This window comes from Heterodontus francisci, chromosome 35, assembly GCF_036365525.1.
Source record: "Heterodontus francisci isolate sHetFra1 chromosome 35, sHetFra1.hap1, whole genome shotgun sequence".
Taxonomy (NCBI): Eukaryota; Metazoa; Chordata; class Chondrichthyes; order Heterodontiformes; family Heterodontidae; genus Heterodontus; species Heterodontus francisci.
In genome coordinates, this window is record NC_090405.1 from 35,352,862 (window position 1) to 35,366,642 (window position 13,781).

The following is a 13,781-nucleotide window of genomic DNA, read 5'->3' on the forward strand; positions in this document are numbered from 1 at the left end:
TATACCTGTGTTTCAACACACTATTTCTTATGTTCTCACAAATGGGTTCTTTATATTTGCACAAACATTTTGCACATATTAGTGATTAGAGAAAAATATACCTTTACATGCTATATATATATATATATATAACCTGTTATGGAAGTTAATCTGTACAAATACGTCTTTGCAGACATTGACGAATGTGGATCGATTCCTGGTATTTGTGCTAATGGTGTATGCATCAATCAACTTGGAAGCTTCCGATGTGAATGTCCCATGGGATTTCAATATAATGATCAACTTATCAGCTGTGAAGGTAGGAAGGAAGTATTTCTAATTTGTAAAATGATCTGTCACAATTGATTACTTTTATAGAGAAGTATATAATCTTTTCTAATGTCTGTTCTTTCATTATAAAGTATTCATTGTATGCCACTGTGGCTTGTACTCATTAGATCTGCATCTCACTACGATGCAGAAGGAAATTAATTATGCAGTTTAAAGAATTTTGACTGTTAAAATGGGTTGATCATCACTTTCTTACTATTTTTTTTTAAACTAAAAAAAAAATGAATCCGATGCATTCCTGCCATGTTGGGTTTGAATGTGATTTCACAGATGATGGCCCCAATTTTAACTCTGTATAAGTGAATGGGTTTTAGAACCATGGAACCATAGAAAAATTATGGCACAGAAGGAGGCCATTCAGCCCATCGTGTCTGTGCCAGCCAAAAAAACTAGCCGCCCTATCTAATCCCACCTTCCACAGCCTTGCAGGTTACAGCACTTCAGGTGCATGTCCAGGTACCTTTTAAAAGAGTTGAGGGTTTCTGCCTCCACCACCATTCCCTGGCAGCAAATTTCAGACACCCACCACCCTCTGGGTGAAAAATTTTCCTCATGTCCCCTCTAATCCTCTACAAAACACCTTAAATCTGTGTCCCCTGATAATCGACCTCTCCACTAGGGGAAACAGGTCCTTCCTGTCTATCTAGTCCCCTCATAATTTTGTACACCTTAATTAAGTCACCCTTCAGCCTCCTCTGTTCGAAGGAAAACAAACTTAGCTGATCCAATCCTTCCTCATAGCTCCAACTTTCAAGCCCTGGCAACCTTCTTGTAAATCTCCTCTGTACTCTCTCCGGAGCAATTATGTCCTTCCTGTAATGTGGTGACCAGAACTGTACACAATACTCCAGCTGTGGCCTAATCAGCGTTTTATACAGTTCCAGCATTATATCACTGCTTTTTTATTCTGTACCTCGGCCAATAAAGGAAGGCTACGTTTGCTGACAACTTAACCACCAGGTGGCGCAGTACTAGCAAATGCAGCCTTTTCAACTGTAACGTCACCATCTGCGACATTACAGGTAGCTGCCAGGATTAAAGATGGTGCTGCTCAGTTTATCACAATAAATAAAATTCAATGGCTGCATTCGCCCACCCCCAACAATATCCCTCTCCCTCCCATCATCTCATTGAGAGTCAGTGTGTGGGACCCGTACCCCCCATTCTGCCGTTCCCTACAGCCTCGAAGTCCCCCATTCAGCCACTCACTCCAGCCTCAAAGTCCCCCATTCAGCCACTCGATGCAGCCTCAAAGTTCCCCATTCAGCAGCTCGCTCCCCTACTTTTCAACTGTACGTCAGATATTCCAGGTGTCTAGTCCCTGCCTTTTGTGTACCCCTACAGGCAGTTCTGATTTTAACTATCCCACACTTGGAATATCTGAAGTACAGTTGAAAAGTAGGGAACAATATCAACAAAGTAACCTCAACAATTCCAAGTTTAATTATTGAGTAATTTTACTAAGTACATTAGGCATTAGAGGCACTGCCATGCATGAATACATGTGTTTTGTGTCACCAACATTCTTGCAAAACAGACAGGCCGAGTCTCTGTTTTGCAAAACTGAAGAGCTTGTGCCTGGAGCGCCTTGCAGCGAAAGAAAATTTCGCTCTCTATTTCACTACTGTATTGTCCATGTGAAGAAGGCAAAGTCAGTGAAAAATCACTAGAGTCTGGGCTACAGATGATTCACCCTAATGTTCACTTCACCCGTAAATGTAACGTTCCTTTCCACATCGTGACAAGCTCCACAGCATGAAACGGTTGCTCAGCACATCCTTGTGTCTTCTCCTGCACTGCCTCCATTGCTTGAATGCCATCCTTAAGTCTCAAGGATTGTATTCTCGAGGCATGTTTTACATGAAAAGAAAGAAAGAACATCAGCGTCAGAGCTTCCATTCAACGAAATTACTGTTGAGCACGCTTTTTTAACTTCTGCATTAAAAGCATGTATTGATAACATCTCCAAAGAAACACTTATTACTCACCTCAGCTGTAGGAGTCAGGATTATGTTACTGGCCTCACCTAATACTACCTAACACTATCGGCATCGCCTTCTATTTCTTTCGCTCTTATCTACCTTTGCCTTCAAGTCATCTGAGCTGTTCCACATTCTAGCTATTTTTTGAGTCAATATTCCTCACCGCATTTCTAAGCAATGGTGTCAAGTTTATGGCCTCTAATTTTGGACAGCCAAACAAGGAGGGTGTAGCCGGGGGAGTGGGATTAAGCGTCCATGTGTGTGGGGGGCGATCAGCCAGTGAGGCTTCATTTGTGTGCGTGCCAGTAGTGCGCCACATTGTGGTTGTGTTGGCACCAAATACGTTCGTTAGCACTGATTCCAGATGGAAGATGATCTTTTGAGTTCTGAGGTGAATTGCTACTGTGAGGCAGGTTGTAAAGAAGAACACAGTGTCGCTTGACCCCGATGTCCTTGTTGCTCCTCCACTGTCCTCAACCTCGCCATGGAGAATGTGGGGCTGGAAAGGGGAGAGCCAATGGAGATATTTGAGAATAAGGAGTATCATTCAAGGGAGCCAACGTAGGCAATGGAGAATGGTATGGATGCGCTCCCACTTCAGCAGTTGTGTAATCAACAGGAGCATTCACATTCGTGCTCCCACTGGACATTGCACGCTTGTTTCTTTTTGTGTTCTGTCTCTTCTTGCCTAATGTTCTCCAAGCGCTTGACCCCCTTTGGCCGCCCTCGCTGCTTGACAGGCGGCATCTGGCAATTGCATGGTTGTTTCAAGGGCAGATGGAGAAACAGATGACAGTGTGTCCGTTTCCACTGCTCTGATGGGTGCGGAAACAGGTGATTGTGTGTCCATGTCCACTGCTGTGATGAGTGCAGAAACAGTTGATTGTGTGTCCATGTCCACTGCTGTGAAGGGTGCAGAAACAGATGATTGTGTGTCTGTGACCATTGGTGAGGTGTTTGGCTCTGCCAGTGTGCCTGGATAGCAAGATGAGGGCTCCTCAGATGAGGGAAATGGAGCTGTGAACAGGCAGGTATGGTCCATCAGCTCATTAGGCCAGGGGGTGGGACCTTCAGCATCCATGGATTGTGGCACAAGGCTGATGTCCACCTCGAGACCATCTCCATCAGCAGGTGCCTCTGGGCAATTGTTGGGCAAATACCTTGGCTCTGTACCTTCATCAAGATGCTTCATTTCATCTGACACTCCTTGTTGCCAGCGGAGAGTCTGTCGCCACAGCCAGTCCAGTTTTCGCATGAAAGACACCATTCCATTCTGCTGAATAACCTGTTGTAGCTGATACAATGGTCTGAAAGCAAACAGAATTTCTCATTGTAGCTGAGACATTGTAGCCATGTCTGTCCTCATGAGCGTCTGAGATGCGCTCCAGCAGCAGTTGGGGGCAAGCCTCTGCAAAGACAGACCGAGATGCCTGTGCACAACAACAGCATGTTTGCAGGGCAACAAAGTCTGAACAGAGAAGATGCAGCTGCAGGGAGCTCGGCCATCATGTGTCTGCAGTGTGTACTCTTTGGCACTGGAATTCACAGTCGCTGTGCCCTCGTCCTGCTGCTTGACACTTGCTCGATGAAGGTGTCTATGATCCTGATGCATCAGCTTTACAGCGTGACTGGTGAACCCGGCATAGAAGGATTGTAGATCAGCTGGTGCCTCTGCGATGTGCTTGAAAAAGGCTCCGTGCAGGAATGTGGAATAGGAGCGCTCCCGATCCAGGACATCATTGTGAAAGATCAGCACTGAGATGCATTCATTTATGCAATAGGAGGAGTGGAGCAGGCGCTATATCTTGCCATTCTCTGACTCAATGCGATTGTTGGTGGTGTTCCCAAAAGTTAGAACATTACCACGTGAACATGATGCCCACATCTCCTTCTGTGGAATCCAGTTTGTAAGCAGGGTTGGTAGAGGTGTCCAATCCTTTCTACGCAACTTGTTATTTTATCCTCCAAAGGTGCATGAACCATTTCCTTGCAGGTCATAAACAACTCATCCTTCAGTTCACCGTTCAGTGGGTAGCTGCTGATCTTCCTCCTCATGCTCTGCATGGAACTGACAGAAGGGAACCGAATGGCCTACTCCTGCTCCTATTTTCTATGTTTCTATAAACCGTGGCAGCTGGGAGATGCTTTCTGATTGCATTGGTCTCATTGATGTCCTGATTCACAATGGCCGTCCTCACGTGGCTGGTGCTGGATCCCATGAATTCAACAAAAACACCCAAAATCTCGCCCAGCATCTTAGTCGTCTCATTCTTCACCGTGGCATAGAACACAGCGTTGCCCCTGCCAAAATTGTCCTGCACCGTCACGTGGTACATTTGTTAACTTTGTATGTTCCATCCGTGGACAACAGTTCAGGAAAGGCATGCAGGTGGGCCTTCATGGCCGGTGTCATGAAGGCAATGTAGAGGATTTTGTTTCCTTGCAGGCCAACAGTGGCGCAGTGGTTAGCACCGCAGCCTCACAGCTCCAGCGACCCGGGTTCGATTCTGGGTACTGCCTGTGCGGAGTTTGCAAGTTCTCCCTGTGACTGTGTGGGTTTTCGCCGGGTGCTCCGGTTTCCTCCCACAGCCAAAGACTTGCAGGTTGGTAGGTAAATTGCCCCTAGTATAGGTAGGTGGTAGGGGAATTGAGGGAAGGTGGGGATGTGGTAGGAATATGAGATTAATGTAGGATTAGTATAAATGGGTGGTTGATGTTCGGCACAGACTCGGTGGGCCGAAGGACCTGTTTCAGTGCTGTATCTCTAAATAAATAAATAAATAAACCTGTACCATGGCCCCATCCTGTTGAATCTTCTCCAGTGTATCACAGAGTGCATCCATGTTGTCATTCCCTGTTTTGAGCCGGGTGTTTACATTTCTGATGTCACTAAGGGTCACGGTCTTATTGAATGAACGCTCGATGTAATCCTTCAGCTGTTGGTTCCCAGCCTGCAACTTGTCCAACTCTTCTACCTTCTGCCTTTCATCCTGGGTCAGTTGCCATCTCCTTGCATTGAAGTGCAAACATTCTGGATCCAAAACATGACCGGTATGTACAAGATGGTCTGTTCTTGATTGCATCAAATTTCACAGTGATGAAGGCCTCAGGGGCGAGATACCTGAAAAGTTACGCAGACATTCAGTGAGCACGCCCAAGTTCCTCAAGCCCTCAGCAAAACCTCAGCCCTCCCCAGGTATGTTGATGGCAGCAGTTTACATGCACACCATGACAAGGTTCCAAAAGGTTACACGTGCCTGGTATGCAGTGCAGAAATGGTTGCGCAGAGGTGGTTCACCATCCATTGCTCCATCCAGGAGATAACAAAGAAGACACTCTGTAGAAACTTAAGAGAAATGAAATTCACCATGGGAGGGGGCAGCATACACGTGGCTTTGTAGGCACAGCATCTCACTGCCAAGATATATTGATGCTGCAAATTTAATCATGGCTCAATGCGCATCAAGGCACAGCGTTACAGGATTGACACACTACACAACTGGAAATGTACCAACTGCAGCACCTACCTCTGATTTGGTCTCACCCCAGTGGAACGAATGCATAGCTGCCCATAGTGGACACAGCACAGCCTCACCGAGACATACTTAAAGCGGCTGGGAATTTTGATTCGCCGTCTCTTGTTCTCCCTCTCAAGCGTATGGGTGCTTACTTTTTTGAATAGATTCCCCATTGCCTATAAGCACAACAGCAATGTGCATTTAAACAGTATTGTTAACACAGCTGAACAGAACAAGGCACATTACAGGATGTGCCTGCAGACCATGCTACCCGTTGAAACATCTCCAGTTTACTGCTGAAGTCATGATGACTCTCGAACTCCAGGGTTATGAAGGTGGCAAGGAACTGCTCTGTAGAATCTATTGAAATAGCCATCATCAACGTTTGCAGTTCAGGAAGGCTATTAAGGGAATACACAGGAAACATGGAGATGAGAAATACAGAAGGCACTCCATAGAAACGTAAGAGAAATAAAATTGGCCTTTGTGCTGGAAAACTGTTCCTCGTCGTGAATGGATTTCGGTGCAGTGCGCTGGACTGGAGCACATGTACTGCCTCCACACAGCTCCAGACAATAAAAATGGATTACAGTGCAGTGTGCTGGACTGGAGCACACGTGCTTCCTCCACACAGTCCCAGACAATGGAAATGAAATGCATCTCAGAGCAAATAATAGCATGTCAACTCATCTTCAAGCAGTCTTGAAAGGAAAATCTCCAAAACGACTATGACTGCGAGAAAACTCTCCTCTTTCCAATAAAAATGCAAGAAAACCCTCCTCTTTCCAACAAAAATGCCAGAAAAGACAACAACTGTGATCACAACAAAACCTCTCCTCTTTCCACTTTCAGAAACTCGCTCCAAAGTTGACGCATGCACAAAGACCAAACCAGCCGAGTGGAGGGCTGGATATCCAATGTCATTGCAGTGTGCGATGATGCTTTCCCACGCATGCGTGAAGACCAGGCACAAGCATGAAGACTCACCAGCCAAGTGGGGGGCCTGGATACACAATAACGTTGGCGTTACGCGATGACGTTTTCCCACGCATGCGCCAATTAGTCCTGGCAAGACATAGGCTGCCCATGTGCAGCATTTCACTAAGAGCACGAGACCATTTGCACATGTGCATAGCTTGGAGCACTGATGATGTTGGTGCTCCGCTGCATTGTCAGGAGTCACTTTAATAAAGGAAAGCATTCCATATGCCTTCTTCACCACTCTATCTCCCTGTTCTGCCACCTTCAGGGACCTGTGGACATGCACTCTAAGGTCTCTCACTTCTTCCACCCCTCTCAATATCCTCCCATTTATTGTGTATTCCCTTGCTTTGTTTGCCTTCCCCAAATGCATTACCTAAAACTTCTCCATGTTGAATTCCATTTGCCGCTTTCCTACCCACTCAACCAAACCATTGATATCTTTCTGGAGTCTGCAGCTATCCTGTTCACTATCAACTACATAGCCAATTTTTGTGTCATCTGTGAATTTCCCAGTCATGCCTCCCACATTTAAATCCAAATCATTAACATATACCACAAACAGCAAGGGACCCAACACTGAGCCCTGTGGAACATCACTGGAAACCGCATTGCATTCGCAAAAACATCTGTCGACTACTACCCTTTTGATTCCAACCTGCCACATTCCCCTGTATCCCATGGGCTTTCATTTTTCTCACCAGTCTGCCCTGCGGGACCTTGTCAAATGCCTTCCTAAAATACATGTAGACCACATCCGCTGCACTGCCCTCATCAATCCTCCTTGCTACTTCCTCAAAAAAACTCAATCAAGTTAGTAAGACACGAAAGCCCTCCCTTAACAAATCCATGCTGACTATCCCTGATTAATCCGTGCCTTTCTACGTGGCAGTTTATCCTGTCTCTCAGAATTGATTCTAATAATTTACCCACCACTGAGGTCAGACTGATCCGGCTTATAATTATTTGGCCTATCCCTCGCACCCTTTTTAAACAATGGTTCAACATTCACAGACCTCCAATCCTCTGGCACCTCGCCCGTATCCAGTGAGGATTTGAAGATGATCCTCAGAGCATCCGCTATTTCCTCCCTGGCTTCCTTTAACAATCTGAGATGCAATCCATCTGGCTCTGGCGATTTATCCACTTTAAAGGATGTCAGACCCTCGAGTACTTCCTCTCTCATTATGCTTATCATGTAATATTTCACACTCCTCCTCTTTTACTACAATGTCTGCATCATCCCTCTCCTTTGTGAAGACAGAGACACAAAACTCATTAAGAACCCTGCCCACAGCTTCTGCATCCACTCATAAGTTCCCTTGTGCATCTCTGATAGGCCCTACCCTTTCCTTAGTTATCCTCTTGCTGTTAATGTACTGATAAAACATCTTTGGGTTTTCCTTGATTTTACTTGCCAATAATTTTTCATGTCCTCTCTTTGTTTTCCTAATGTCCTTTTTTACTTCACCCCTGCACTTTCTATACTCCTCTAGGCTTTCTAAAGTATTAAGATTTTTGTGACCGTCATAAGCTTTCTTTTTCTGCTTTAACTTACCCCGCTGTATGCTTCTAGATAACCGGGGGGCTCTAGATTTGGCCATACCACCCTTTATCTTTGTGGGGATACGCCTACACTGTGTCTGTAGAATCTCGCTTTTAAATGCCTCCCACTGGTTTGCCACTGATTTTCCTTCAAGTAGCTGTATCCAGTCCACTTTCGGCAGAATACCTCTCAGCTTTGTAAAATTTGCCTTCCCCCAATTTAGAACTTTTACTCCTGTTTTATCTTTGTCCTTTTCCATGATTATGCAAAAACTAACTGTATTATGGTCACTATCTCCAAAATGGTCACCCACTGTACTTCATTCACTTGCCCACCTTCATTACCGAAGACTAGATCTAGAATTGCTCCCCCTCTCGTTGGGCTTGTTATGTGCTGGCTAAAAAAGTTCTCTTGAATGTAGTTCAAGAATTTTGTGCCCTCTGTGCCCTTCACACTGTTTGTATTCAAGTTGATATTGATCTTTGGCCTCCTTGTCTCGAGAGACAATGGGTAAGTGCCTGAAGGTGGTCAGTGGTTTGTGAAGCAGCGCCTGGAGTGGCTATAAAGGCCAATTCTAGAGCGACAGACTCTTCCACAGGTGCTACAGATAAAATTGGTTGTCGGGGCTGTGACACAGTTGGCTCTCCCCTTGCGCTGCTGTCTTTTTTCCTGCCAACTGCTAAGTCTCTTCGACTCGCCACACTTCAGCCCCGCGCTTATGGCTGCCCGCCAGCTCTGGCGATCACTGGCAACTGACTCCCATGACTTGTGATCAATGTCACAGGACTTTATGTCGCGTTTGCAGACGCCTTTAAAGCGGAGACATGGACGGCCGGTGGGTCTGATACCAGTGACGAGCTTGCTGTACAATGTGTCCTTGGGGATCCTGCCATCCTCCATGCAGCTCACATGGCCAAACCATCTCAAGCACCGCTGGCTCAGTAGGGTGTATATGCTGGGGATGTTGGCCGCCTCGAGGACTTCTTTGTTGGAGATACGGTCCTGCCACCTGATGCCAAGGATTCTCCGGAGGCAGCGAAGATGGAATGAATTGAGACGTCGCTCTTGGCTGAAATACGTTGTCCAGGCCTCGCTGCCGTAGAGTAAGGTACTGAGGACACAGGCTTGATACACTCGGACTTTTGTGTTCCATGTCAGTGCGCCATTTTCCCACACTCTCTTGGCCAGTCTGGACATAGCAGTGGAAGCCTTTCCCATGCGCTTGTTGATTTCTGCATCTAGAGACAGGTTACTGGTGATAGTTGAGCCTAGGTAGGTGAACTCTTGAACCACTCCCAGAGCATGGTCGCCAATATTGATGGATGGAGCATTTGTGATGTCCTGTCCCATGATGTTGGTTTTCTTGATGCTGATGGTTAGGCCAAATTCATTGCAGGCAGCCGCAATCCTGTCGATGAGTCTCTGCAGACACGCTTCAGTGTGAGATGTTAATGCAGCATCGTCAGCAAAGAGGAGTTCCCTGATGAGGACTTTCTGTACTTTGGTCTTCGCTCTTAGACGGGCAAGGTTGAACAACCTGCCACCTGATCTTGTGTGGAGGAAAATTCCTTCTTCTGAAAACTTGAACGCATGTGAGAGCAGCAGGGAGAAGAAGATTCCAAACAGTGTAGGTGCGAGAACACAGCCCTGTTTCACGCCACTCAGGATAGGAAAGGCGTCTGATGAGGCGCTGCTATGCTGAATTGTGCCTTTCATATTGTCATGGAATGAGGTGATGATACTTAGTAGCTTTGGTGGACATCCGATCTTTTCTAGTAGTCTGAAGAAACCACGTCTGCTGACGAGGTCAAAGGCTTTGGTGCGATCAATGAAAGCAACGTAGAGGGGCATCTGTTGTTCACGGCATTTCTCCTGTAGCTGGCGAAGGGAGAACAGCATGTCAATGGTGGATCTCTCTGCTCAAAAGCCACACTGTGCCTCAGGGTAGACACGCTCAGCCAGCTTCTGGAGCCTGTTTAAAGCGACTCAAGCGAAGACTTTCCCCACTATGCTGAACAGGGAGATTCCACGGTAGTTGTTGCAGTCACCGTGGTCACCCTTGCCCGACAAGTGGACTGTCACACCGCACCAAACAGCACGACAAAAAAAGGAAAGAAGGTACCAGCCCTTCGTTTTGCAAGCTGGAATGTCAGAACTATGTGTCCTGGCCTGTCGGAAGACCTTACACAAATCAACGATTCTCGGAAGACCGCCATCATTAGCAACGAGCTCAGTAGACTCAATGTGGACATTGCAGCACTTCAGGAGACACGCCTCCCTGCGAGCGGATCTCTAAGAGAGCAAGACTACACCTTCTTCTGGCAGGGTAGGGATCCTGAAGAACCAAGACAGCATGGAGTGGGCTTCGCCATCAGAAACTCTTTGCTCAGCATGATAGTGCCACCCTCAAATGGCTCGGAATGCATACTGTCCTTCCGACTGTTCACTGCCTCTGGTCCAGTACACCTACTCAGCATCTATGCTCCAACACTCTGCTCCCCACCTGAAGACCAGTTCTACGTGGAACTCCAAATATCATTAGTAGCATCACCAATACCGAACACCTGTTCCTGCTGGGGGACTTTAATGCCAGGGTTGGGGCCGACCATGACTCATGGCCCTTGGGTGCTATGGCATTGGAAGGATGAATGAGAATGGACAGGGACTGCTTAAGTTGTGTACCTATCATAACCTCTGCATCACCAACTCGTTCTTTCACACTAAACCCTGTCACCAGGTTTCTTGGAGGTACCCAAGATCACGTCATTGGCACTAGCTGGACCTCATCGTCACAAGGCGAACCTCTTTAAACAGTGTTCAAATCACACGCAGCTTCCACAGTGCGGACTGCGACACCGACCACTCCCTGGTGTGCAGCAAGGTTAGACTCAAACCAAAGAAGCTGCATCACTCCAAGCAGAAGGGCCACCCGCGCATCAACACGAGCAGAATTTCTCATCCACAGCTGTTACATAAGTTTCTAAATTCACAGGCGATGCAGAGACCAAGTGAGCCCACATCAGATACGCCGTCTATGACTCAGCAATGACCACCTATGGCAGACGTGTGAAGCGGAATGCAGACTGGTTTCAATCTCACTTTGAAGAGCTGGAACCTGTCATAGCCGCTAAGCGCATTGCACTGCTGAACTACAAGAAAGCCCCCAGCGAGTTAACATCCGTAGCACTTAAAGCAGCCAGAAGCGCTGCACAAAGAACAGCCAGGCGCTGCGCAAATGACTACTGGCTACACCTATGAAGTCATATTCAGCTGGCCTCTCACACCGGAAACATCAGAGGAATGTATGATGGCATTAAGAGAGCTTTTGGGCCAACCAATCTAAATCAGGGGACACAATCACTGACCAATGCAAGCAAATGGACCGCTGGGTGGAGCACTACCTAGAACTGTACTCCAGGGAAAATATTGTTACTGAGACCGCCCTCAATGCAGCCCAGTCTCTGCCAGTCATGGATGAGCTGGACGTACAGCCAACAAATTCGGAACTCAGTGATGCCATTGATTCTCTAGCCAGCGGAAAAGCCCCTGGGAAGGACGGCATTACCCCTGAAATAATCAAGAGTGCCAAGCCTGCTATACTTTCAGCACTGTACAAACTGCTTTGCCTGTGCTGGGACGAGAGAGCAGTACCACAGGACATGCGCAATGCCAATATCATCAAGTTGATATTAGGGTAGTTGAAATCCCCAACTATTATTGCCCTGTAGTTTTTGCACTCAGAAATTTGCCTACATATTTGTACTTCTATCTCCCTCTCACTATTTGGCGGTCTATAACACACTCCTAGTAGTGTAGCTGTCCCTTTTTTATTTCAGAGCTCAACCCATTTGACCTCATTTGATGATATATTTCGCATATTATCCCTCGTCACAGCTGTTATTGATTCCTGAACCGCTAATACTACACCCCCTCCTTTTTTATCTCCCTTTCTATCTCCCTTTCTATCCTGCCTGAAAACTCTATATCCAGAGATGTTGAGCTGCCATTCTTGCCCCTCTTTAAGCCAAGTTTCCGTTATGGCAATGATATCATGTTGCCATGTGTCTATCTGTGCTCTCAGCTCATCGGCTTTATTTGCTATACTCCTTGCATTTAAATAAATACCTTTTAACACTGCCAACTTCCTGTGCTGCACACTTTTTAACCTTTGCTTCTTCTGTCTTTCAGAGTCACTCGCTAATTTTCTGCCTCCCGCTCTCTGCCCCGAAATTGTCCTATATGAAACTGCCCTCAGGTTCCCATCCACCTGCCAAACTAGTTTAAACCATCCCCAACAGCACTAGCAAACCATCAAGGAACAAAGAACAGTACAGCACAGGAACAGGCCATTCGGCCCTCCAAGCCAGCGCCGATCTTGATGCCTGCCGAAACTAACACCTTCTGCACTTCCGGGGCCCATATCCCTCTATTCCCTTCCTATTCATATATTTGTCAAGATGTCTCTTAAACGTCACTATTGTATCTGCTTCCACCACCTCCCCTGGCAGCAAGTTCCAGGCACTCACCACCCTCTATGTAAAAAAACTTGCCTCGCACATCCCCTCTAAACTTTGCCCCTCGCACCTTAAACCTATGTCCCCTAGTAACTGACTCTTCCACCCTGGGAAAAAGCTTCTAAAAATCCACTCTGTCCATGCCGCTCATAACTTTGTAAACCTCTCTATCATGTCGCCCCTCCACCTCCGTCGTTCCAGTGAAAACAATCCGAGTTTTTCCAACCTCTCCTCATAGCTAATGCCCTCCAGACCAGGCAACATCCTGGTAAACCTCCTATGTACCCTCTCCAAAGCCTCCACGTCCTTCTGGTAGTGTGGCGACCAGAATTGCACGCAGTATCCTAAGTGTGGCCTAACTAAGGTTCTGTACAGCTGCAACATGACTTGCCAATTTTTATACTCTATGCCCCGACCGATGAAGGCAAGAATGCCGTATGCCTTCTTGACTACCTTATCCACCTGCGTTGCCGCTTTCAGTGACCTGTGGACCTGTACGCCCAGATCTCTCTGCCTGTCAATGCTCCTAAGGGTTCTGCCATTTACTGTATACCTCCCACCTGCATTAGACCTTCCAAAATGCATTACCTCACATTTGTCCGGATTAAACTCCATCTGCCATTTCTCCGCCCAAGTCTCCAACCGATCTATATCCTGCTGTATCCTCTGACAAGCCTCATCATTATCTGCAACTCCACCAACCTTTGTGTCGTCCGCAAACTTACTAATCAGACCAGCTACATTTTCCTCCAAATCATTTATATATACTACAAACAGCAAAGGTCCCAGCACTGATCTCTGCGGAACACCACTAGTCACATCCCTCCATTCAGAAAAACACCCATCCACTGTTACCCTCTGTCTTCTGTGACTGAGCCAGTTCTGTATCCATCTTGCCAGCTCACCTCTG

General features: G+C 46.8%; 1 protein-coding gene across 1 annotated transcript in view; it reads left to right on the forward strand.

Moving 5' to 3' along the window:
* The window catches only part of LOC137350605 (fibrillin-1-like), a 670,523-nt gene that overhangs the window by 551,184 nt on the left and 105,558 nt on the right, over positions 1-13,781 (forward strand). Inside the window, exon 43 of the mRNA XM_068015324.1 lies at positions 173-298. Within this exon, the coding sequence (XP_067871425.1) occupies positions 173-298 (126 nt within the window). The remainder of the gene's footprint in view (positions 1-172; positions 299-13,781) is intronic.